The 26,299-nt window shown below is 38.7% G+C and overlaps 1 protein-coding gene across 3 annotated transcripts in view; it reads left to right on the top strand.

Moving 5' to 3' along the window:
* MTNR1A (melatonin receptor 1A) overlaps window positions 1-12,144 on the top strand; it is a 62,215-nt gene extending 50,071 nt beyond the window's left edge. The window contains exons 1-2 of one of the 3 annotated variants that reach the window (XM_075421879.1): window positions 7,143-7,181; window positions 8,519-12,144. In XM_075421879.1, coding sequence (XP_075277994.1) covers window positions 7,163-7,181; window positions 8,519-9,387 — 888 coding nt within the window. In that variant the 5' untranslated portion in view covers window positions 7,143-7,162 and the 3' untranslated portion in view covers window positions 9,388-12,144. Of the gene's footprint in view, window positions 1-7,049; window positions 7,123-7,142; window positions 7,182-8,518 lie in introns of those variants that run through there. The other 2 variants (XR_012764106.1, XM_075421880.1) reach the window with 2 other exon arrangements.
* The last annotated feature ends 14,155 nt before the right edge of the window (window positions 12,145-26,299 follow it).

Genomic DNA, 26,299 nt, shown 5'->3' with positions numbered 1-26,299 from the left:
TGCAGCATCAGGGTTAATTTGCTAATAAGAAGCAAAACCCACAGGCCCACCACGCTATTCAAATTTAATGTGCACGTGGACTTCTTGATTCAGGCCACATTTATAAATAGTGCCTTCAGTTTAAAAATAGGCTTTTCAGATCTAAGGGAGTTGATATTATGATCTGTAAAGTGAATGAAGCTCCCAGGAGTAGCTGGAGCTTATGTAATATTTATTCCTACATTTTTGCTCAGCTGTTTTGTGCCATTCTGATGCTGAGCTGCAAGGACTGTCAGTTTCTTAAACATTTAAAATCTTTCTTCAGCGAAGCTGAGACTGTCTGCACACTTTCTTGTCTAGGTAACCTTAATTGGCTTTAGGATTTTGCCTAAGAAACAGTGGTCACTGACCCCATCTACAGGTATTTTCATTTAATAATTTTTGTTGCGTGTGACCTTTGTGGAATCCCAAACTGTGCTGCCAGGTACAGCAATTTTCCAATATTAAATTTATCCTAGAAAGTTTGTGGACGGATCTTCTTTTTCTTGAAACATTATGTCTGGTTAAGGTCCCAGGGAGAAGGGTTACTGAGTCTGTAGAGCTAAACTGTCTTCAGATACATGAACAACCATATCTTATTAAATTTGCATTAGGCACTCACAAAAACAGCTTTCAGTCGTTGATTTTGTAGCTGTTTGTGATGTTTTAGAGGTGAAATACCAGTGCTAATGGAACAACATTCAGAGCAAAAATGTTCATGGACTATGAAACAAATCTAGTGTTAATGTTTGTCATTGAGACACCATTTTGTGCATGGGAACAGCCATGAGGGAAGCAGAGGCCTGACAAAATGCCTTTCTAAGGAAGAAGTTCAGCTCTTAATGGCAAAACAAAGCATATGGTATTGAATATTATGCTTAGCCTTCTAATTTTGCTTTCTTCTTAAACTAGTCCATTGCCTTATTTCACATGATGTCTTATATTCTGGAATTAGAAACTTCTACCATTCAGTTGTGAAAAGGAGTTACTAGTTTTCTCAACCAGGTGTTTTGCCAGCTACCTATCAATGCTGCCCCTTTCACTAGCTGTAAATGTGTCAGTATGACCCTGTGTTCCCTTATAACTAAGTGGTACCACATTTAACTGTTCTACTGCTGCAGGCATTCAGTGGCGTGCGCCTAATCTTAGTCTTGTTTTCAGGTAGCAGCATAAAACCCCAGATTAACATTCTGAGCAAGAGCTGGATTAATGAGAAACATTTCAAATTGCTAAAAAAATCCAAAAGCTATCCTTGAAGAAAATCCGTAGAAGTATTAGTGTGATCAGAAATCAATGCTTTAAAACGTAAATAAAAACTTTAGTGCCATTAAATATATAAAAACTGCGGACATAACTGTCTTGGCAATATGATATTTGAATACATCACAACTTGTAGAAAACCTGATCTAAATTTATAGCAAAGCATCCTTTTAATTAAGCCTAGTTATGAAACAATCAGAAATGACTGTTACCATATCTGGCAGTATCTGACAGGAGATAAAAAGACTGTAGGTAAGAACGGCATGGACCTGTTAGAAATTAAGTTTGATCTTGTAACTGGTCCAACATTGCAAATGTTAACACTACCCTCTCTCCTTAAAGATATACTTAACAAGTAAACATTAAAGGTCTGAGTCATCAGCCACGAAAACAAAAGCATTGTACATGACTTCAGGGATAGCTGCATGTACTCTTTAGTTTTACCTTGCATGTACTCTTTAGTTTTACCTAAAAGCAAAAGCATCTCCACTTAGCACAAAGACTTTAAATCCCTCTTAGCTAAATTTGGTGCAGCCTGAAGCACTAATACATAAACAGGAAATGTAATGTTATATGCTTCAAAATGTAGCAACATGATGTCTGGAAAGCATTTGTTGTAAGAAGCCGATACATTATTTATACAGGAAATAATTTAGATAGGTGAGCAGAGATAGTGACGTAGCAACCAATATTAAAAGGTACAGAAATATCTTGGAAAAAAAGGAGGAGAAATAGTAGCCTTACCAATGTTGCCAGCAAAATGAGATCTCTAAAATTCATTCATATTTGCTTAGTACCAAAAAATTTTAGCTGGAGTCCCTAATGCTTTGTTATTTTATAACAATAACATTGTTATTTTTTTCCATAGATAAGTGGTTTTCCCTTTTTCCTGGAAACTTTCTAATTCCCATTAACTTCAGGAATAAATTTTTTACCATGACATGAAACACTGGCACAGGTTGCCCGGAGAGGTAGTGGAGGCCCCATCCCTGGAAACTTTCAAGGCCAGGTGGGACGGGACTCTAGAGTAACCTGGTCTAGATGAAGATATCACTGTTCACTGCAGGGGGGTTGGACCAGATGACCCCTAAAGGTCCCTTCCAACCCAAAGCATTCTATGATTCTATATTCTTAGCATTATATCTACAGAATAACAACCCACATAGTAATTTGTGTATGTTATGCAGATACAAGTTGCTACTGACATGGCTACATCATGTAGTTCTTAATTGATGCTCTTCTATTTATTTTGACATCATGACAATTAATCGCATAAGTATTTTTTTTATAATGTGTCAGGGTCACAATTTTTACACTGTGTATGTTGTATTTTGCTCTTGGAAAATTCAAATTGTCTAAGAGACCACTTGTTTGTTTTCTATTGCTTTAATACAGTTTTTTATTCTGCAGGTAGGTCTGATGTTGCTATGTGTTTGCCGAGCAGCAGCGCATCTTTTCAGGAAGGGTGGTGAAAATATTTAACGGAATATTTAGACTGCATCTAAAAGCATAGCCTGCTAAAGCTGATTTCCAGTAGATTATCTTTCTTCCCACATACCTCCATAGCACAACATCTGCTTAAATTTCTTAAAGTTTATTTGACTTAAGTCAAAGTCAGGAAATTCAACCTCTACCTTCTCAGTTCATCCAACTGGTGTTTATGCACAGTAACATATTCTTTAGTAATATAAATCACATTTTTTCACAGCAATGTGAGCTCGCTCTCTAAAGAGAACAAATACTTTTTGTTCAAGGAAGAGTTCTTCAAGATTTTGATTTTGTGGCTTTTTTAAGAGGTTCAATATGGAGCTTCATGCTTCATTTATATCATTCTGTTCAAACTTAGCTCTGAAGATGAAAATTAATTTTTTCCTATTATCTTTTCTATGGTACTTATCTCTGCAATACCAAGTCTTCCACAAACATGCGAGTTTAATTTCACAATATGCCATTAAATATGTGGGAATTTCATAAAATATCAATATTTTCCACTAATGGTGGGTGCCTAAATCTAGCATCATAATTTTAAATTGTATATTATATAATGTATGAAAGCTCAACGTAATTTCAGATCCAGCTTCAGAGGCTGAAACAATGAACCTCAAAATATAATACAAACATACTAATCCCATATAAATTTTTACTTGAATTTTCTATTCTATCTTGATGACAAAGTTTCTGTGCTCACAAGGGGAATGTATCTGAACTCAAGTTTGAAGATAACCCTTCCTGAAAGGCAGACTAAAAGTCCTCTTTGCAAGCAGGTATCTGCTTTCCAGGCAGTTTCTAGCCCAGTGCTTTGGCCACTCACCTGGTTTCCAAGCTTATGATTTCTCAAAAAAGACAGGCTCCCAGAATATCCTGCTAGCCTCCAGTTTCCATATGAAACAGCTTGTATTTCCAAGACTTTCAGTTTGTTGCTCTACGGCAGCCAGCTGAGAAGATAAGCTAGGACAACCATGCAGCACCAGTTTATGGAAGCCTGAAGTTTGGCTGATTCGGAAACAGAGTGCCTATTCTTTGTAGACACAGTTGTTTCCAAAGCACAGTGTTGCTTAAAACATTCAGAGAAAAGTATACCACCTGTCCTTTCAACAAAGGGAAACCCTCAACACGCTTTTAGCTTTGTTCTTATAGATGAATCTTTTGGGTCAGGTGGGTAAATAAAGATAATATTAGCAATATTAATGGAGAGGACCAGAATCACAGAATCACAGAATCACAGAATAGTAGAGGTTGGAAGGGACCTCTGTGGGTCATCTAGTCCAACCCCCCTGCCGAAGCAGGGTCACCTACAGCAGGATGCACAGGACCTTGTCCAGGCGGGTCTTGAATATCTCCAGAGAAGGAGACTCCACAACCTCCCTGGGCAGCCTGTTCCAGTGCTCCGTCACCCTCAGAGGGAAGAAGTTCTTCCTCATGTTCAGACGGAACTTCCTGTGCTTCAGTTTGTGCCCATTGCCCCTTGTCCTGTCACTGGGCACCACTGAAAAGAGCTTGGCCCCATCCTCCTGACACCCACCCTTCAGATATTTATAAGCATTTATAAGGTCCCCTCGCAGCCTTCTCTTCTTCAGGCTGAACAAGCCCAGTTCCCTCAACCTCTCCTCGTAGGGGAGATGTTCCAGTCCCCTCATCATCCTCGTAGCCCTCCGCTGGACTCTCTCCAGTAGCTCCTCATCTTTCTTGAACTGGGGAGCCCAGAACTGGACACAGTACTCCAGATGAGGCCTCACCAGGGCAGTGTAGAGGGGAAGTAGAACCTCCCTCGTCCTGCTGGCCACACTCTTCTTGATGCACCCCAGCATCCCATTGGCTTTCTTGGCAGCCAGGGCGCACTGCTGGCTCATGGTTAACCTGTCGTCCACCAGGACACCCAGGTCCCTCTCCGCAGAGCTGCTCTCCAGCAGGTCCACCCCAAGCCTGTACTGGTGCATGGGGTTGTTCCTCCCCAGGTGCAGGACCCTGCACTTGCCCTTGTTGAACCTCATCAGGTTCCTCTCTGCCCAGCTTTCCAGCCTATCCAGGTCACGCTGAATGGCAGCACAGCCATCTGGTGTGTCTACCACACCTCCCAGTTTGGTGTCATCAGCAAACTTGCTGAGGGTACATTCTAACTCTTCATCCAGGTCGTTGATGAAGAAGTTAAACAAGACTGGGCCCAGTACTGACCCCTGGGGGACACCACTTGTTACCAACCTCCAACTAGACTCTGCGCCGCTGATGACAACCCTCTGAGTTCTGCCATTCAGCCAGTTCTCAATCCACTTCACCAACCACTCATCCAGCCCACACTTCCTCAGCTTCCCTAGGAAGATATCATGGGAGACTGTGTCGAAAGCCTTGCTGAAGTCAAGGTAGACAACATCCACGGCTCTCCCTTCGTCTACCCAGCCAGTCATGTCATCGTAGAAAGCTATTAGATTGGTCAGGCATGATTTCCCCTTGGTGAATCCATGCTGACTACTCCTGATAACCTTCTTTTCTTCCACTTGCTTCATGATGGCCTCCAGGATAAGCTGCTTCATCACCTTTCCCGGGATGGAGGTGAGGCTGACCGGCCTGTAGTTCCCTGGGTCCTCCTTCTTGCCCTTTTTGAAGATTGGAGTGACATTGGCCTTTCTCCAGTCCTCGGGCACCTCTCCTGTCCTCCAGGACCTCTCAAAGATGATGGAGAGTGGCTCAGCAATGACATCCGCCAGCTCTCTCAGCACTCGTGGGTGCATTCCATCGGGGCCCATGGATTTGTGGACATCCAGATTACTTAAGCGATCCCTCACACAGTCCTCCTCGACCAAGGGAAAGTCGTCCTCTTTGTAGGCTTCTTCTCTTACCTCCGGGGCCTGGGATTCCTGAGGGCCAGTCTTAGCACTGAAGACTGAAGCAAAGAAGGCATTCATTAGCTCTGCCTTCTCCGCATCCTCCATCACCAGGACACCTGCCTCATTCAGCAGCGGCCCCACATTGTCCCTAGCCTTCCTTTTGCTGCTGATGTAGTTGAAGAAGCCCTTCTTGTTGTTTTTGACATCCCTTGCCAGCTTCAATTCCAGGTGGGCCTTGGCCTTCCTCGTCGCATCCCTGCATGCTCTCACCACGTTTCTGTACTCTTCCCAAGTGGCCTGCCCCTCTTTCCACATGCCATGCACCTTTCTCTTCTGCCTGATCTCCGCTAGAAGCTCCTTGTTTAACCATGCAGGTCTCCTGCCTCCTTTGCTCAATTTCTTTCTCAGGGGGATGCATTGCTCTTGTGCATGGAAGAAGTGTTGTATAAAGAGCGACCAGCACTCATGGACCCCCCTGCCTTCGAGAGCCCTGGCCCATGGGACTCCTCCGAGTAGCTCCTTGAAGAGGGCAAAGTCAGCCCTCCTGAGGTCCAGGGTTTTGATCCTGCTTATCGCCCTGCTTCCTCCATGCAGGATCCTGAACTTGACCATTTCATGGTCACTGCAGCCGAGTCTACCTCTGACCTTCACATCCTCCACCAGTCCCTCCTTGTTTGTTAACACAAGGTCCATGAGCACGCCTTTCCTTGTTGGTTCCTCCACCACTTGCATCAGAAGTTTCAGTGGATGGCGTAGTGAGAAGCTTGGGATGGGCAATCTCCAGCTAAGCAGAAAATTTGTAAGCAAATATAAATAGAAATCTTTTAAGTATTACATTTAAATAAGTGTTCCTGTTCTTTGTCCCATCTGGAGTTTATATGGTGCTATTTCATCAACCCTACAATATTCTGGGCAGGGAAAAAAACCTGCCAACAGCAACTTTTCATTCACTTTCCACTTCTCCATTCACAAGATAAACACAGAGCTCTGAGTTTCATATAGTCTCTTTATCCATTCTTGTATCACTTGTCAGTATGTCAAGGGTAAATTCTGAAAGCAATGTTTTTTTCCCTTTTCTTCTGCTTAAAGCAGCTCTGCTGTTTGTGCTGAAATGATCTGGAATTCTGCCAAAGCCTTCAGGACAAGCATATTTCAGTCTGGCAGTGAATTCCTGAGCAAAAGAAGACACAACTCCACACACCATAAAGTTATTTATAAATCCACATACAAAATCTACGAAAACTAGTGTAGCAGTCTTTTTACTGAGGCCTTTTGTCCCAGCTGCCTTTAGTATAAATATCAAATGTGGTTCTTCATGCATGTATCAAAATTTAAACAAATGAGAATAAGTAGAATAAAGACAAATAAGCAATTTTAAGCAAAAATGAGTAAGTAGCGAAAAAGAATAAGTGAGCCAGATAATTTCTATGTTTTTCTCTGTATTTGCAGATTTAATATTTCCACCTGGCCATTTAGAGCATAAGATCAGTGAGAGACTATGCATTTTAAGATGTTTGAGACAATATATTAAAGAAGTGGTTTTCAGAATTATAGCAGCTGAAATGCCCTGTTGGTCCATAGGTACTTTTACTTTTTCTTTTAACCTCTTTTCATCTATTTGTATTTTGTCTGCTCAAAATAAATGCATAAAACAGTTCATAAAGCCCACTTTGGATTAATAATGAAATTCTACACCATCTAAAACTAGCAATATATTTTCTTACAGGTTGCAATAGGAGCTCATATTTCATCTTCAGTGAATCATCTCATAATTCCAAAGTATAATCTCAAACACACACATATTATGTATACATGCATTTCTATACCTACACACATGCATGTGTATATACACATTAATAGCTTTCTGTAGATATGGGTGTGAATAACTAGACCAATATATGTAGTAGTTATTTTTAGAAAATTAATAAAAGCTATATCAATGAATCTTGTGACCTTCTTCTTAGAAACTATACTTTGGGAGACATTCAAATGAGCTATCATTTATGCAACTGAAAAAAGAATATATAATCTGTGCTCAAAATATTAATTCAAAACCTATAGTTATGATGGGTTCCATTGTCTTTGAAGAACAGAAAGGGGTTCTATCAAGAACTAACACAGACTAAAATAATCTCCCTTTGTTTAATTAAAAAAATGAAGCAAGAGAATGGATTGTTGCTTAATTTTCCACTTTGGGGACAGAAAAGAATGTGGGATCAATTGTGTCTGGGAACTGTCCAGGTCACTGCTCAGCACCACTTCTTTTACTGAGGAGTATGTCTCTCAGTTTAGGAAAGACAACTGAGGTTGTGTTCAGCTAGACTTTTAGAATCTAAGTTTAGTTAAGTGCTAGCCAGCAGATTCAAAAAAGGTCACTTGAAAAGTCACATTAAAGTCACGGAAGCTTGAAATACAAATGGGCTAAAAAAGATTTTCATATCACGACTGGAAAAGTGAAGGGGTAATGTAAGGAAAGGGAATGAAATTAAATATGGAAAGTAAATGTGAGGTTCAAAATTTCTTAGTAATCATTATTTCTGTTGATTTTTCAAGAGAGACTATCTATTTAAAACCAAAGCAAGGCTTAAAGTTATGAATATTTTAATTTGATATGAATTCTGAGTCTGTGTTATTGGAAGAATTCAAATAAATGAGATGATAAAAATATTAGGTCATAGTAACTAAATTTAAAGACAGTTTTCTTTTAAAAAGTGCATCTTTAAGTTAAATTGCTTCCATTTCAGATTAAAAATTAGTGTCTTATTTCTGATATATAACAATGAATTTTGATCTAGAAAGCAGAAACTAATTACATTTAAAGTGCTCCACTAAGGCTGCTCATTAATATATTCAGAGCAGAAGTGACAGAAAAGAGCAAAAGAAAAACTAATATTTGCCTTTTTATATTTATCTTACAGGAAATGTGTTTGTTGTAAGCCTGGCAGTTGCAGACTTGGTTGTAGCAATCTACCCGTATCCACTGGTCCTCACATCTGTATTTCACAACGGATGGAATCTGGGATACCTTCACTGCCAGATTAGTGGCTTCTTGATGGGCCTAAGTGTCATTGGATCAATCTTCAATATTACAGGCATCGCTATCAATCGGTACTGCTATATCTGCCACAGTCTCAAATATGACAAGCTGTACAGCGACAAGAATTCATTGTGCTATGTTGTTCTTATCTGGGTCCTAACATTTGTTGCTATCGTGCCCAACCTGTTTGTGGGATCGCTACAATATGACCCCAGGATTTACTCATGTACTTTTGCGCAGTCGGTGAGCTCAGCATACACAATAGCAGTTGTGTTTTTCCATTTCCTGCTTCCCATGGCCATAGTTACTTTCTGTTACTTGAGAATATGGATCCTTGTTATTCAGGTAAGGCGAAGGGTTAAACCAGATAACAACCCCAGGCTGAAACCACATGACTTCAGAAACTTTGTAACCATGTTTGTGGTATTTGTACTGTTCGCAGTCTGCTGGGCTCCTTTGAACTTCATAGGCCTTGCTGTGGCTGTCAACCCAAAAACTATAATCCCTAGGATTCCAGAGTGGTTGTTTGTATCTAGTTATTACATGGCATATTTCAACAGCTGCCTTAATGCTATCATATATGGACTCCTGAACCAGAACTTCAGAAGGGAATACAAGAGAATTATTGTCACTTTTTGTACAGCAAAAGTTTTTTTCCAGGACAGTTCTAACGATGCGGGAGACAGGATGAAAAGTAAACCTTCTCCATTGATTACAAACAACAACCAAGTGAAGGTGGACTCTGTCTGAAAATGGGAATCTTATTATTGTCACTCAACAGCATCCAAATAAAGTAACTGTTTTTTTAGACCTACTGTTAAATATTACAATGAAATGTCTCTTCTACACTGAAAGCACTTTGATCAAATTCCTTGCATGATATTTGGGAACTCAAGTTACAGAGCCTTGACATACAGATCCTATTATACAAGGGTATATCTCATATATAAACACAATGATTACCTTGAGGGAATTACAGCATTATGCATGGATACTTTTTTTTCCTTAAATGGACATAAACAACTAGAAAGAGATTGAAACAGAAATATCCACATTGCCTGGCTCAATAAAAGAAATCACAAAACTGCTCCTACCACTTTCTGCCTGGTTCTTCTGGCCGGGTTATGGTCCTGATTCTAAAACCTCCATGAATTTCTTTTAAAAGATGACATCTGACGTTTATGAAATATATTATGAAACGTGAAATAAGAAATCAAGGTAATATTGAAAATTCATTAGGATTTTTTATAAGTACTTCTACCTGTATTGCTTTGCTCCTAACATGGACACAATTATTCATTTTTTGGAGATTAAACCTCACCAGCCTTCCAAGGAATGGCATTCTCAATTGAATTATCAAATTTTAAATAGCTTTTAGAGGGAGAAATACCTGACTCATTATCTTCAAAACTACAAAGGCAGGAGGATAAACAGCAAGGAAAGAAAAAGAGCCATGATTCATCAGCTCAAGCCATTTGGCCTGAAAAAAAACATAGGAGGGTTGGGAAGAGAAATATAAACCACCATTATTTCTGAAGAGGAAGTAATTCACGAAACTGGGAGGTGCCCCAGAGTTGTTTCTGGGGAAACACCTCCCAGAAACATAAGTGAGGAAGGACTGTTATTTCTCCCTTGTGTACAGTATAAAAGTTCTAAACTTCTGTGAGAAGAAGATTAATGCATTTAAGAGGAACAGTGGGTGCGGATGACAGTTGTGTCTGGTTAGTGGAATCTTAACCTCATGAAACCCTGGAAAATGAGAAATATTTACAAGATGAGAATTTAACATCTTTCTCAACTTGATCTCCTAAGAATAACCTGAGACTACAGGTTACTTTGTAATCTACCACAGATAAGCTTTACAAAATAATAGCTGGGTGTTTACCACAATGCTGAAAATAGTGTAATCACCTAGAACAATTAGACACCTTTAAACAATAGAAAAGAGAACATGCTACTTATGACCCTGGTACAAGGAAGAACACGTGACTCTCAGGACGGGGCCTGCTACGTGGACTTTCCACAGACAGCAGGCACCTCTTCAGTGAGGGGAAGCATATTCTGAAGTGAGGAAGAATAGCTAGACAGGCTGTCTCATACAAGAATGAATCTTTTTTTATAATGAAGTCCTCTGGTGGAGGAAAGCAATTCACAACAATAGGCTTCACCTTCAAATTGACCTTAAAAATAAGGAGCATTTAGTTCTGGAAAGATGCTCCAACTGTCGTATCTTTTAATGCTCAAATGTTCATACCTACGCTGATGTTCAAGTACACTTGAGCTTTGCCAAGGCGCTGGCCTAAGACTTTCTGAATAGCCATCAGACTTCTGTTAATCTGTCTTACAATGTGGACTTTACATAAATAGTTCATTAAAATTACTTGCTGTACTGGAGATTTTCTTGAGCTTATATATGTCTTAGAAACCAACAATCACTCTATGTCATGTAATTCCTTAAACTGCATACAAATCTAACAGCATTTCATCTTTCTTGGATCATAGATTAGTGTACCCTTGATGTAATAATGAACTAAAAGGGAACATTTACTTGAAAACTCCACTGACGCTTCATCAACAGATCAGTTTCTTACCTTAAAAACAGGTGCCTCACGTCAAGTTGACAACGGAACTAATGAACAACATTGTAAAACCCTGGAGAAGAACTAGCAAGTCAATGCATTGCTGAGGTGCTTGACTCATCTTTGTTTACATTTTGCAGTCAGAACCACTGTGTAAATAACCAGCTCTCTTCTATTGTGGTATCATCATATGACACAATAGAATACTACATGATTAGCAGCATAAAGTATATCACAGCTTTCTTCGCTGTGATTTCATCCTTGGAGGATGCTTAGGTCTGTAATTTTATTGCTTTGTGTGTAGTGATTTCAGAATAGAAAGGGAGGCATGACCACCTTATAAGAAAAGAAGTTTTTCATGTAAGAAAAAACACTATTTAAATTCTTACAAAACTTGCCTTATTTAAAGCATATTTTCAATGAAAATAATGTCTTACGATGCATCTAATAAAGTAGCATAAAGATAGTTTAAGTAGGTTAATCATTAGTAAATTTGGAATTCTCAAAGATATTTCATTTGCCATTTGCAGCAGAAAAAGTACATGTTTATCACATCTACATATTTATGATCCAATTCAAGATACTGTATCCAATATTGTGGGTTATCTGAGGAATGAAAGTCCTCTGTAATTCACAAGTGCTAAAATATATTTTTGATGATAACGAAAATGGTTTGCTATATGCAATAAAACATATTATGCCAAAGGTATATATTTTATTGAATAGGCCTGTAATAAAAATAGAGAGCATTTTTCAGATCTGATGTTTTGAAATATTTGTATTAAATCTAAATCACAGAAATGTGCATTTTGGTGATGTTATGAGCTGCTAAATATAGCAATAATTTTAAGAAATTAATCTCTTGTTCTTCTTTGGGGGAGGGAAGAGTGTTAGTCTTTAGAATTTAAATTAATACAGATGAAAAATATGGACAATATCTTCAAAATAATTCTGCATTTACTGCCATTCTGAAGTATGTTTTAGGTAAGGTTTGCAAAACCACTCATTGCGAAAGTGAAAGAATAATGATATTTAACTCTGCAGTAATGATTTCTTTTAATCAGATTCTATTGCTTCAAAAGAGTCAAAGTGATTCATGTAAGACAATCAGCAGCTTCATCAGTTGCTCATTGACAATGAGCATGGCAATGTAAGTCAGCACCTCACAAGATCAGACTCTTTACGGTCAACATAAAAATGACTGATGAAAATAATCGTAATTTCCATCCATTCTAAGGAGATGGAGTTAGAAACATCCAAAATGATTTGCTTCTCTGCAAGTGGACGAGCCACAACATGTTTTTTGCCTTCCAAGTCATTAAATTTTCCCCTGTATGAAAGGCTAGCATAGCACAAATGCATTATTTAGAGTTCTATCTGAAAGTTTTAGATAGTGTACTTGTCCTATAGCAGTCATCAGCCCTGGATGGATTTAATTCGAAAACATGAGTCTTCGCAGTCTACCACACCTGCAGGGACCCATCCCTTTCCTACTTCCTATCCATTTCTGATCTGAGCCCCAGTGAAGCCAAAGGACCTCTTTGAAGGAGCAGTGAACGCCCCGCATGCAACACACTGAGACTTACACCTTAACTGACCCCAACCTTATCCTACATGAATTTATTTCTTATATCACAATGTTGATTATGTTGACAATCTGGATATGATCTTATATCAACACCTCTTGAACCCTTACAGATAGATAGTTTTACTGGTGGTCAGCTTCATTGCAAACCTCACGTTAACAAAGAAATTTGGCATTTGTTCATATTTACCAGCAAAGAGAATATTAATGAATATTTTAGTATCAATTAACAGGGTATTTATTGTAGTCAGACTGTAACTGTATGACACAATGTAATTTCATTTGGAATAGCTCACTTAAAGAGTGTTTTGCACATTTGCTTCTTCCACTGAGCTAGTGAAATTCCATAGTTATGAAGCAAATACCTTTATATCAATAGGCATAATATATAGCAATGATTTTACTATTTTGCTTTTTCTTATTTGTTTTAGAAGGTAAGTCTTTTAATCATCCATAATAAATATACTATCATAAACAATCTGTATAGCAGTGTATAGCGCATCCTTCTATAATTAGTTAATATTGCTCCTTTTTCTTCTTTTAAACCACTTTTGAAATGGTAAAATGTAAATCTGATTAATTATGACATACTGAAGGGAACTACTACATCCCTTAAAATGCACTAAAAATAACAATAATAAAAATAGCTCCTTAAAATATATTTCACAAGTACATAAGTATATGTGGTCACCAAATCTAGAACAAAATCTCAGAAACACTTGTATTGGAATATCTCATTCACAAACTGTAGTAATACAGATGGACTGTTACTCTTTATTTTCTAATAATAGCACTTTCTAAGTATCATTAATACAGTTTACAAATAATTAAGAACTACTAGTGTCTGACATCTTGGCACTGAGGCTTGGAAAATTACATATGCTAAAGCTGATTTTCTTAGAACAAAAAATATTCAAGTAGTGGCCTGGCTTATAGCCCATGTACTGTATCTCCAATTTTTGCCTGTGTTAAGAATTCCATTATGTTGTTTTATGAATTTGCTTATTAAAAATATTATTCCTACCTCACATATGTGTCTGAGAGATTGCAATATAGAATAGGGTGGAAAAGACCCAGTACAAGTCAAAAGCCTTTAGAATTTTCAATAGAAAGAAAAGTAAATTCACCAAATAAGCACATATATTAATAATGGTTGCAAAAAATATCTTCCCAGTTCAATAAAATACTCATCCCTCAAACCATCCCTATTACTAAACACTGACCAACGTATGCATATTTTGAGAACAATGTTATTCATACATGTATATACCGATTATTCATAAAGTTACAACCAAACAGTATTTGAGGCAGAATGTCTCATTTTCAGCTCACATAAACCAGCACAGCTTCACTGATTCATGTCAGCTGAGGATGTTGGCATATTAGATTTCATAAATCTAAAAATTAGCTATTTTACACTATTACACAAGCAATATACGTTTTATTTCTAAGGAACTCATCAATTGCCAGCTGTCCAGGTTGTAAGAGAATGTGAATTTGTCTGCTAAATATCTGCAAAATTAACCTCATTCAGTGGAACTCTCTCTGTGATTTGTCATTTTTCTAGGTAAATATATTGTCAGCAGTCTTTTATTAGGCTTCATTCTTAACTGTATAAATAGCATCTATTTAGCAAAATTTGTACCAATACAAGAGATTGGGCAATCCAGAGACAGGCAGTGTACTTACTGTTCTTCTTTCTCCTTATATTGCATATCTGCACAAGGATTTCATTTAATTGTAACAAGAATTTTTACCTTGCATGTTTGTTTCCAGATTCTAAAAGTGCTTAAACACATACTCTTCAAGCTTCTTCAATATGTACAAATATTCAGTTTTTCACAACCTATATAAAAGTCAGGGCAACACAATGAGATTATCAGGTCTGTGGTTCAGACCCAAATATTCTTCCATACACCCTAAGTTGTGGAATTTTCTGCCACAGTGCACTGCCTATACAAACCCTAAATAGGTACACAAAAAACAATTGCACTGATTCACAGCAAGAAGATTCCCTAAGACTAGCAAGCACAAAAATACAACTTCAGCCTGAGGAAATCCCTAAACCAAGGATTATTGGAATGATACCTGGATGAAGTATCATTATATTCTTGCCCTGTTCTTATCCTCTTCCTCACCATAGATACTGTCCAAAGGATCCTGGAGTAGATGGACCTGTTATCTGACTAACTAAGTATGATCTAGAAGTCTAAAGCTGATCCAACACAGTGCACTTTTTGAAAGAGAAAGGGCCTGATCATAATTCATTTGTTTTGAGAAACTGACAATGTCTTTTTTTTTTCCCCTGCTTACTGCTAATACAGTAAGAACCATGTTTTAAATACATAGCACAGTCAAATCCCAGGAAAGTAGGGTAGGTTAGGATAGGACAGAGCAGGACAGCCACTCAAATTACAAATTACTAAGTAGGCTTAGTAACACAATAAATGGGTGGGCAAGAATGACATAAAAATCATAATTAACTCATACTAAATTAATAAGATATCTTTTGTTCACTTTTTAATGATACAATATCAGATGCTTAAAAATTCACATGCAAAAACTTCATCAAGCCCTTTGTGATTATTTTTAAAGTTACATAAAAATATAATGTAGATCTATGGATTATATATGCATGCTTCATAACCTTAAAGTCATACAAAAAGACATGTCCCACAAATACTATACTCAAATAGGTGTTTGCCTCCAACATAAGAAAATATAGCTACTACAGGAACATTAAACCACCTATAAAGCCCCTAGATCCCCAAACTTCTGTTTCAGACTGGCTAAAAGACTAACAGGCCAATAATTTGTTCACTATTTTCTGGTCTTTTGTGATAGTTTAATAACATTCAATGTCTCTCTCACCATAAATTTTGTCTAGCTTGAAAGCAGAACCATGAACTGCTTCATTAATATTTATGTTCTTACAAAACATCTCTCCCAACCAATTTTGATGTTAATGCAATTTTCCAGGACAATTCCTAGAAATACATCTCCTTCCTAAATTAATCCTTTCTCCTTTCCAATCCCAGATGAAGTGCTTTCGTTCCTCAGTTCTGACCATGCTGTAAGCTTGGCTGACCTGATTCCATCCGTCCAATTCCAGTGAACATACGACATAATGTTCCGACTCTGAAATGTTCCTGTCCTATTGTCATCTATTATGACCACTTGTCTTTTTTAAGAGTTGATTGATATCAGTTAAAGACCATCTCACATGCAAATTAAATACAATAGTTTCAGTACTAGTTACCCTCAAGAATATATGATTGAATACAAGCATGAGAATTTATAACATTAATAAAACCCCACAGGGGCTCTAATTCTTTAAAGGGAAACCTTGCTTTATAATCTTCAGAATAATTTTGTTTCTTTTAAATGCTCATGAATCCCATTAATGCCTCCATCTTTTTTTCCACATGTCAAGAAGCCAGTTTCTATACTGAGGGAGGAATTAAAGAGTCACTAGAAGAAGGGTTGCACATGAAGTCTCCTATGAGCTGTGACAGGAAGTGAGATCAAACTCGGAGTAGGTACCACTAAGTATTGCAGCATTTGACAAAAAATAAATGTCTGTTGCCTAAGAGTTTAAAGAAAGATATCAGACCTTGTTTCAGGAAAAGCTCAGGAATAAGGAATAGTTAGTGAGGAATCATCCCTGATGCTACCATCAAAAGGCTGTTACAGGAAAAAGAGAGCTCATCTTATATATGAAACCAAGATTTTATTGCTAGTCTAATGAATATTTTAATGGTCTAATAAAAAAGTGCAAGTTATTCTTAGTCCAGTTACGATCAAACTAACACTCCAAGTCCAAATCATCTAATTATTATAGAAAATCCTTCTTGATGATATGATTCAAGTCATGTATATGACAACACATTAAGTATATTCTTCTACATAAAACTTCCTAGCATCTACCACTTTTTCCTGTTTTTTGTGCTCACCTTTCCACAGTACCCCTAGGTCATTTTTATGCTCCTGCCTCTGGAGATGAAGAAGAGGCTATAAAGTTTTTTGCATCCCATAAAGTCACTGAAACCTCAAAGCCTGAAGGAAAAGACCAGCATGGGTGCAGTTTCTATGTGCATAATTTTGTTTAGAACACTCTTTTGTTTTGATTCTTAACAGCATGTCTGACAGGAATAGTGGAACAGTCACTCCCTCATCCTACAGGAGACAGCATTTGAAACAGAACAGTGACAGCCCATAGTGAAAAGCCCTATGTTTATTGGGACATACAAATAAGGAAATTCAGAGCAGTGTCTGTAGCCACATGAAAGCATTCTTAAACAGGAGTTCAGTTTCAGCCTCATCAGTACTTTATTTTTCAGTTTTTTCTTCATCATCACAACCTTTGGGCAGTGTTCCATGGTACTGAGAAGAGCAGTTTAGCATCTGTGACATTCCTGGTTTCAGTTCTTCCTTCTATTTTGGAAGAAGAAAATGTTCAGGGAGAACCTTGATAATGTATTCCAAGTATGTTCGGATACAGCTGGGTATACATAATTGTAGGCAGATATGAAAATTAAGTTTGCATTCAGTAAAGAGTAAGTAACAGCCACAGCGAATGACTAAGGCATTTGAAAATCATACACATTACATTTGTTTTGTCAACACCAAATACCAAACTAAGCTATACTGAACTACTGGACTTGCATTTCGCCTGTTATCCTACTTTTCATTTCATTTCATTCAACCCTGATGCTTTCTAGCTGGTGGTGAAGTCAACGTAAAATTTTAGAGTGGACTTTGTGTGTGTGTATGTGCATGTGCATGTACGTGGGATAGAACAATATCTTATAAACTAAACCAGTAAGGTTACTCATTGTTATCAAGAAGATAAGAATCGCTAGATGCTAAGTGTAGAAAACCAGAAAAGAATGGTTTCTACCTTGCAAATCACCCTGTAGTGAGTCTCCCTTCTTTCTCGGCCTGATTTTCTGTGTGCTTCTCTCTGCCAGCTTGAGGAGAGGCAAAGGGACCAGCTTGTGGCCACTCTGCAGGCACACCAGACTTCCCACTCCAGGGCATACCTCCTGATCCGGTGTGCTGCGCTGCTGGGCTTGGTGCTAGCAGAAGCACCATGCATGCTTGGTGCAAGAGGGAAATGATTCTGAAAGGTTTTGCTGGTGTTTAGGAAGTTCTGGTGGACATGGACCACACTAACCCCACACTAAAAGCCATCCCTGTTTCATTTTGCCATCTACTAGTCCTAATTATTTCCTTTCCTCAGCAACAGAAAGCACAACTGCTAATACCAGGGATCAAGGTATTAGTTGATTTCAACTGAGTCGTGACAGCAGATCCTGTGAAGTTTTTGCTTTTTTTAAGGCTTGCAGCAACAGAAAGTGAATCTAACTGGTAGAATTTCATTAGTTTTCAGACATGGAAATTTAGAATTTTGAGAGTTTGCTCTTCTGAAAAGCAAGCATTTTAACTCTGGAGATGAACTGAAATAAAATGGAAGTAATTTGTACTAAAATAACACCATTCCTTCTGTTGAAATTTGCTGTCTCACCTTTACGTCAGCATATCATGCAGGTAATGCAAGTTTGAAGCTGAACAGGACATTTAAATGAAAACTTTTCAAGTGTTATCCCTGAATTTTATCCAGTCATGATAATCAATACTAGTCCAATTTTATTGTGGGAGACTGGAAGACATTGTGGTCTCGTTCAGATGGCACCACTGCTCATCATCAGGGCACCACTATTTGTCTTTTTTTGAAAGGACACAGCATGAAAGAATAAGTAAGTTATGCCCAAATTCAAGCCTGAGTTATTACATTCTCCCTGCCTAGAGGTCTCTTTTCTGCTTTAGAGCCAACCTAGTATGTTTTTCCTTTCATGCGACAAAATTTGTTTAACATTGATATGCATTACTACTCCATCGCAACAGGAATTACACTCTCAGGATGGCTACACCTCAACACTAAATGAAGGCAGCACAGATCATTTCTTTAACCAGCCATCAAATACATATACACTTTTACTTCCAAATAGTGTAGGATAAATTCACCCTACTCAAATCCACGCCATGAATTTTATTTCTTGCTGGAAAAAAAGAGTGACAATCAGAATTAAAAGGAATAGACTTCAATTGGTCCTTCTGGGTCACTTTGAAAGTTGGGATTGCCAGACCTAATTCTTCACAAACGATGAATCAAGCACACAAAAACCTTAGAGTGGCATTAAATAGAAATGTGATTTCAAATAATAATAATAAAAATAGGCACTTCAATTTGCCTTCCATTTTCAGGTCTTTAAGATGCAATCATATTTGTATTTTTAATCCTTTCTTAAAACCCAGATGACTAGACATTTGCCTGTTTTTTTTCTCCAGTGAAGACTGATATTCTCCTGTAACTCTTGGTAGCTGAAAAACACCAAATATCACAATCATGCTGAAATTAGAAGACCTATACTCAGATACATATTTGAAAACCAGGAAAAGCACTCTCCATGTACTTCTCCCATGCTCAACAGCACAACAAGAAGTGTCAATAAACTTTAGTGTTCCTTTATCACTTGAATGCAAAGTAGCTTGTGAATAGTTGGGTGGATAAATCATCGGACTATCTTTTAACACCTCCACTCTGTCATTCTTTTCATCTGTTATTTGCAAATAATCCTAGGTAGGATGAGGCAGTGTGAGGAAACCACAGTGAATGAACTGCACGTATATCATCTTTACTAAGAATTTTATTACTATTCATTACTAAGAAAAATATGTGTATTAAAATATAATAAAAATAAAATAATAATAAAATAAAATTCGCACTATTACTGAAATAGTCACCTAAGAATTAGGTATATTACATAGGTTAAAAAAATATTTTCTCATAAAAAATAAACACAGATGTTTTTCTTCCAACTATTTAGAGGGTTTTTTTCCCTTAGATAACTTCTAATCCTGTTTTGTTCTACCCTGAATATCTGTAATATTAAAATAGATAGAGACAATTGTACAACAAAATTCACTTGTTTTTATTATGGATCCTATACACCCTATAAGGCCTGCAGGGCATCATGAGTGCATGCCAATTGGGAGACCTGGAGGAAAGGCTTAAGTTCAGCTAGCTCATGCATCTCTTCCAACACGTGCGCATCTGGATGAGCAAAATACTGATGAAACTCTACTTTTTTCAGGTCTGTACAACCTTTTGTACAAATCAAGAGCAGCAGGTAATGACAGGTCATGTAATTCCCTTTCAGGAAGTATTTATTGCAAGTCAGTCCCAGAAGTCTGACTGTGGAAGCATGAGAGTACTTCAAGACTCCACATGGGGACAGCCCTTAGCAGCAATCAGCAGAGAAGACATCTGTGCCAGTATAATGAAAGAATCTTGTGGAATTGGTTTCATAAGATCATTCAGGATTTTACAGCAGCATGCAACTCTTGACAAATTTTATCTGTACTCTCCTTACATAACAGCTCCAGGATTAGGAATTATTTCTAAAAGTTTCAGTGGTTTAGAGCTATCAATTTTGATTTGGATTGAATGATAACTGCCTTTGCATTGTCTCCAAACAATTGCTTTGAAAATTAAAACCAAAACAACCCAATAATATACAATAATTTCAAATACAGATAACACTTGTGGCTAAACTTTTTCAATCCTAAAAAGTACACATTTTCATATATATATAAAAAACCAGGCCGTTATAAATATAGGAGCATATTAGAACTGAAGCAAGAATTCAAAACAAAACAAAACCAAACTCAGAATGCCTTCTTGAATAAAAATTATCATTTTACTCAATCTGTTTTTGACAAAGCCTAATTCTGCTACGGGGGCAGTCTAACATGCTTAAGATATCCAACTTTTGGTTGATTCTTGAGAACTAACACGCAACTACCTGCATTCATGAACCCAGTGTGATTTTTTTCTAGCCTTAAGCAAACTCTCAGATCATTTCCCTAGCCTTGTTTTCCTTTACAAAAAGCCACTATTCTTACCCACTCAAATTCCCATGAATAATTGTGTCCTCCATGTACTGTAGATAAGAACCCTCCAAGTTCTTGCATAGGACCTTTCCAGAAATAACAAGGGAGTGAGCCATGTGCTAGGTAAATTGTTCTGGCATGTGGCCCACAACTGCAGCATCTCCAGTATGGAACTGCACATGAAATTCTTATATGACTCATGTGCAGTCATTCTTTCACCTGGCAAATGCATATTTACTTACTTCATGCAGTAAGCATTGAACTCAGCACGATTCTTGCACTGTAAATCAACTTAATCAAGGCTGGAGACATCCAAGGTATAGGAGTGGAATAATTAATCTGCTGGAAGTTATTTGGAAGTTCAAACTCTTCTAAACTAACCCAACAATTTGAAGTAGTTCTTAGACCTATTGGTATTAAACTAAAGACCCCGTATTCTTTTGTTTTCTCTTTTTGCTAATCTATCCATGCATTCCCAAGCACACTTAAACCAAGGTGCTTGCACATCATTCTACTCTTTTTTACTAGAATATCAATCTAAAAATATCCATTTAACTGTAACTATCCACAAGATGTTAGTACATAAGATATCGAACATTAACTCAAAACTTTATAAAATTAATGAAAATTTAAAACTCCCTAATTACTGACCATAAATATTGTAGTTGTTGCAATCTTAGTTTTTCCTTACACATTTTTAACAATCTCTCTTCATGTCACACTGTAATAGATCATAAAACCAGGTGTTTTTTTAAATTTATTTTCTGAATTCTTAGGAAACTTCAGTAATATGACAGATTCTAAGCTGATTTATGTGAAAACTGAGGCATAGGTTTGTCAAGTTTTTGTGTCTGAATAGTGTTAATGCAAGCTTTTGGCTTACTGGAACACCACTGTGGTTACATGAAAGCACATGATTTTTTAAAAGTTTTCTGGAATTTATAAAGCCTGCGTAAGTTGAGTTTTCCTAATGTAGAAAAGGGTGGAGACATCTCTGTCAGAGAAAATTTACTTACTTGAGCTGAGGAAATTTTTGTAAATGTACACTCGAGACTCAATTCCAATAAAATTATCATTTAATTTGCTTTCTATTGCCTGTTTTAATTCAAGTGAATTTTTTTTTATTTCAATGTATTTGGCCAGTGTGCAATTATAAAACTTGTAACCTATATTTCCATCACAGTATGACATACAGACTAGAGTGCAGAGGACAAAACCCATGTATATTCAGTTATGATTGGGATTTAATTATATTTTTTAATGTAACACAAGATATGCTGCTATTCAAGATTTTTTAAGTTATAGTGAAAAGCTTTGTGATAAATTACTTGTTTAATTTAAAGTACAAGGTTAAAAATTTGCTTGGAGTGCCTAAGAAAACTAGATAAATTCAATTACTGAACATATGTATTACTATTTTTTTTAAGGTTCATAGAAGAAAAAAAAAATTCTTCAAAAAATGTAAATAGTTCAGTTTTCATTTCCTACAAATGCACAGGTACCATAAAAATGAAAAGCGTTACTCAGAAATAAAAATACAACTCTATTTCAGTCCAGGGATGAGTTATTTTAATCCCAGAACGCACGTTTATCTAATGGATAGCAATTATATTGTGTATTGTTTTTTCATTCCAGCCAGAAAATTTCAAACGAGCACTGGAAAGACCCAGCCATCTAAATTGTTAAAGAGCTCTTTTCAGAAGCCACAGAAAATGTTGCCATCGTCTGTCTGCCTGTAACTGCGTACATTTGCTTCAGGATCTGAGATATGTATGACAGTAGTAAGGTTTGATGAGCTTGCCCCTCTGAAGGAAACCAAACTTTGAGAAGATCTGATGGAAACTTATTTATTGCTGTACTTTCAGTCATAAGGTCAAGCACATGGAGACACCTCAGGAAGCACTGTAATAAAACACAGTAGGAAGGAATGCTCTCTGATTGTCATAACTTGAACCATCTCCTGCTTTTACAGCAAAGCAGCACTGAGGTAGCAGCATGATGAATCAAACCCAAGGGCCAAATTCACTCACTGCGTAGGTGATAACAGCTCTTTCTACCCCAGCAGAGAATGAAATCTCAGCCTTCATCTGACTAAGCTTTCCCACCGCTGGCTGAGGCTCTCTTCTATTTCGCACAGTGAACCACAAGATAAATATAATTACACACACCACTATACATACCCTGCCAATGTAAGTGCATCTACCACTGCCACTGCAGTGCATGGGAGTCAATAAATGTGTTTAGGATTTTAAAGGCTGTGCTGGAGCGTCTGTGAACTCCCAGGGGGTGGCTGGCCCTGTGGGTGTGTTAGTCCAGTGTGCCCTAAGCAAGAACACAGGGTGCAGACCTCCACCCCTGGAAGTCTGTCGCCAGGTCTCCGGGTGCTAATCAGTGCCTTAGCTACGTGACTTCAACTCCTACCACAACCCGAGCCGAAAGCACGTGGTGAGCGCCGGCCCTGTGAGCGGCTTCAGGCCCTCAGACAGCACAGAGGTGTGCGAGCAGCCACACAGAACCTTGCCCAGGTGTAAGCCCACAAAGGCCTCAGACTGCTAATAAATAATTGCCTTCCTGCACTCAGCTCTGCTTACACTCTCCCAGATTATCTGGGGAGTCCCTGAAAGCTTGAGGGTATCCACGATTGTCAGATTTACCTGAGCTGGACGTAACAGCTCACCTGTTGCCGCCATATCAGGCCTTCTATGGCCAGGAGGCCCTGTTGCTATGGCAACCAGGAGCCCAGCAAAATGGCTGTCCTCAGGGCACCTGGGCCCAGGACTGCCGTGACAGGGTAGCTGTCCTTTAACAGCAGTTCACCACCCCTTGTCCAGATGCCTGGTTCCTCTATCCACCCAGACACCTGAGCTTCAGCACCAGCTGTTTGCCTTTTACCTTGGCCAAGATGGCTGCAAAATATTCCTGTGCCGTGCCTGGTACAGCCACTGTTTGCGTGAAGCAGAAGAATGTCAGGATGTTAAAAATTAAGACCTAGGTTATTTTGCAGAATGCTGGAGAGGGTGCGTACTACCCAAAAGCCGGAGTATGGTGCACATCGACTAGCGTTAGCTGAAGAGAAGCGGTAAATGAGGAGGGAAGCCCATGGTTTCAGCTCGATCAAGCCACAGGCCAGGCAGTGGATTATTTATAGCAATTCCCTGTAGGGTCCTTCATGTTTGTCTTCCCATAACAGCCCGACCTTACTCACTTTTCTGTGATCCACATTCTTGTCAAGCACCCCCCCCCCACCACAAACCCTACAGGGAATTGCTATAAATAACCCTGGCCTGTGGCTTGATCGAGCTGAAACCATGCGCTGCCCTCCTCGTTTACCGCTTCTCTTCAGCAAACGCTTGTGGATGTGCACCATACTCTGGCTTTTGGGTAGTAAGCACCTGTTCTCCTTCCCCTCTACTCTGCCCCGTTGAGGCCCCATCTGGAGTACTCTGTCCAGTTCTGGGCTCCCCAGTTCAAGAAAGATGAGGAGCTACTGGAGAGAGTCCAGCGGAGGGCTACGAGGGTGGTGAGGGGACTGGAGCATCTCTTCTATGAGGAGAGGCTGAGGGAGCTGGGCTTGTTCAGCCTGAAGAAGAGAAGGCTGAGAGGGGACCTAATATATACCTACAAATATCTGAAGGGTGGGTGTCAGGAGGATGGGGCCAAGCTCTTTTCAGCAGTGCCCAGCGACAGGACAAGGGGCAATGGGCACAAACTGAAGCACAGGAAGTTCCGTCTGAACATGAGGAAGAACTTCTTCCCTCTGAGGGTGACGGAGCACTGGAACAGGCTGCCCAGGGAGGCTGTGGAGTCTCCTTCTCTGGAGATACTCAAGACCCGCCTGGATGCGGTCCTGTGCAGCCTGCTGTGGGTGACCCTGCTTCGGCAGGGGGGTTGGACTAGATGACCCACAGAGGTCCCTTCCAACCCCTACCATTCTGTGATTCTGTGATTCTTTCTGTGATTCTGTGATTTTGTGAAGGCAATTTTCAGTTAAAGTCCAGCATATTCTTTCAGGCAAAACATGGCAGGCCAAGCAGAGCACCTGCTCCTACTGCAGCCCAGAGGCACAGTGATAAGCCAGCTGCGACCAACATCACCTCGGCTACAGGAGGAGCTGAGGCTAGATTAGAAACAGAAAAGGGCACCACTGGGAACCGGGCACGGATCTCTCAGCACTGGCGAGCGATGCCGCAGGTGTCCCTGGTACACATCTGCTAATGCCAGCACCAAGGTGAGTGTGTCAGTATTTTGTGTGGTTAGGGGAGCTATCTTGCCAGACTGGAGGCTCTGCTTCCAGGTGAAATTTAGCTGGAGAGCGATGACATGCAAAAGGTGGCTGGACACGGACTAGAGAGCTATCCTGGCAGAGTCCTCAACCTGCAAGAGATAGGTGGTTTAGATGGCAAAGGACCTTCAGCCTTTAAATGCATTCGCCTCAATTTAGGCATTAAGTTAGGGTGAGGGGAAAATGGGTGAGCTGGTAGAAACTGCATGTGGGACATAGCTGCTCAAACATCAAGCAGAAGGTTAATTTACCTGTTGTTAATCTGGATTATTTCTGCAGAAAAAACATGCACTCTTACAGTCTTCTATTATTAGCCTTATGCCAAAACTTAGAAATCTAGGGTGAAAAATTTTGAGGAAAGAAATCCTAAATTTATAAACAGATTATTTATTTTAAATATAACCTCTAAACTAGGAAGAGAGACTGAGATGCTATCAAACACCAGGGAGAGCCTACCATGTTGCAGAATTTGCACAGATGCCTTGCAGTGGGAATGGCTCTGGGAGAATATCCGTAGTGGCTCCCATGAATCCTACTCCTTGTTTCATTGTGTGTGTCATCACCATTACAATTTGCATAAAGCTGTTACTGTATTTTCTTCAACCACAGGATTATCATTATGATAAAATGGACCATCTGTAGAAATCACATAAGGATGTGTCTCTGTATTTAAGATGATGACTTGGAGGTTCATGTTCACAGGCATTTGCAAAAATTCATGCATTCTCTTTTCCTTTAAAAATACTAATTCCTGTTTTATCAGGGAAGACTTGCTATTCAGAATGTATAGCTATACATTACTGTAGCAAAGTTTTTTGTGATGTGCTGTGTAATGCAATATAGCTGGGAGCAAATCATCACAATTAATTCAAGGCAAACAGGCTTGTTTTACAACAGGTACCTCCAGATTTGGGGCTGCATGTCAACTAAAATGTATTTTTAGATCTCTTATTCTTTCTGTCTGGCTTACTTATCAAGGGGACATCTGGAAATAAGTGTCACAGTGCAACTACTGATATCCTAATCTACAAAAATACTTGTTGGAGGCCACAAAGTCCCTTTTACCTCATTCGATATAATTACATGGTCATGCATTCTGATTTTGAATGAGATGAATGAGAGGATGGCTTTAATCCCTCGCAGATATGTCTGTAATTTCTATAACACTTTCCATATCATGTTGTTCTTGATATTTATTTGATTTGTATTTCTGAAACAGCACGAGGACTATTAAAATGAAGTGACAGCTACATTTAATTA

Source organism: Opisthocomus hoazin, chromosome 5, assembly GCF_030867145.1.
Source record: "Opisthocomus hoazin isolate bOpiHoa1 chromosome 5, bOpiHoa1.hap1, whole genome shotgun sequence".
In the NCBI taxonomy this organism is placed as follows: Eukaryota; Metazoa; Chordata; class Aves; order Opisthocomiformes; family Opisthocomidae; genus Opisthocomus; species Opisthocomus hoazin.
The sequence above is the reverse complement of the archived record's forward strand: the minus strand, read 5'-3'. Positions and strand labels throughout refer to the sequence as shown.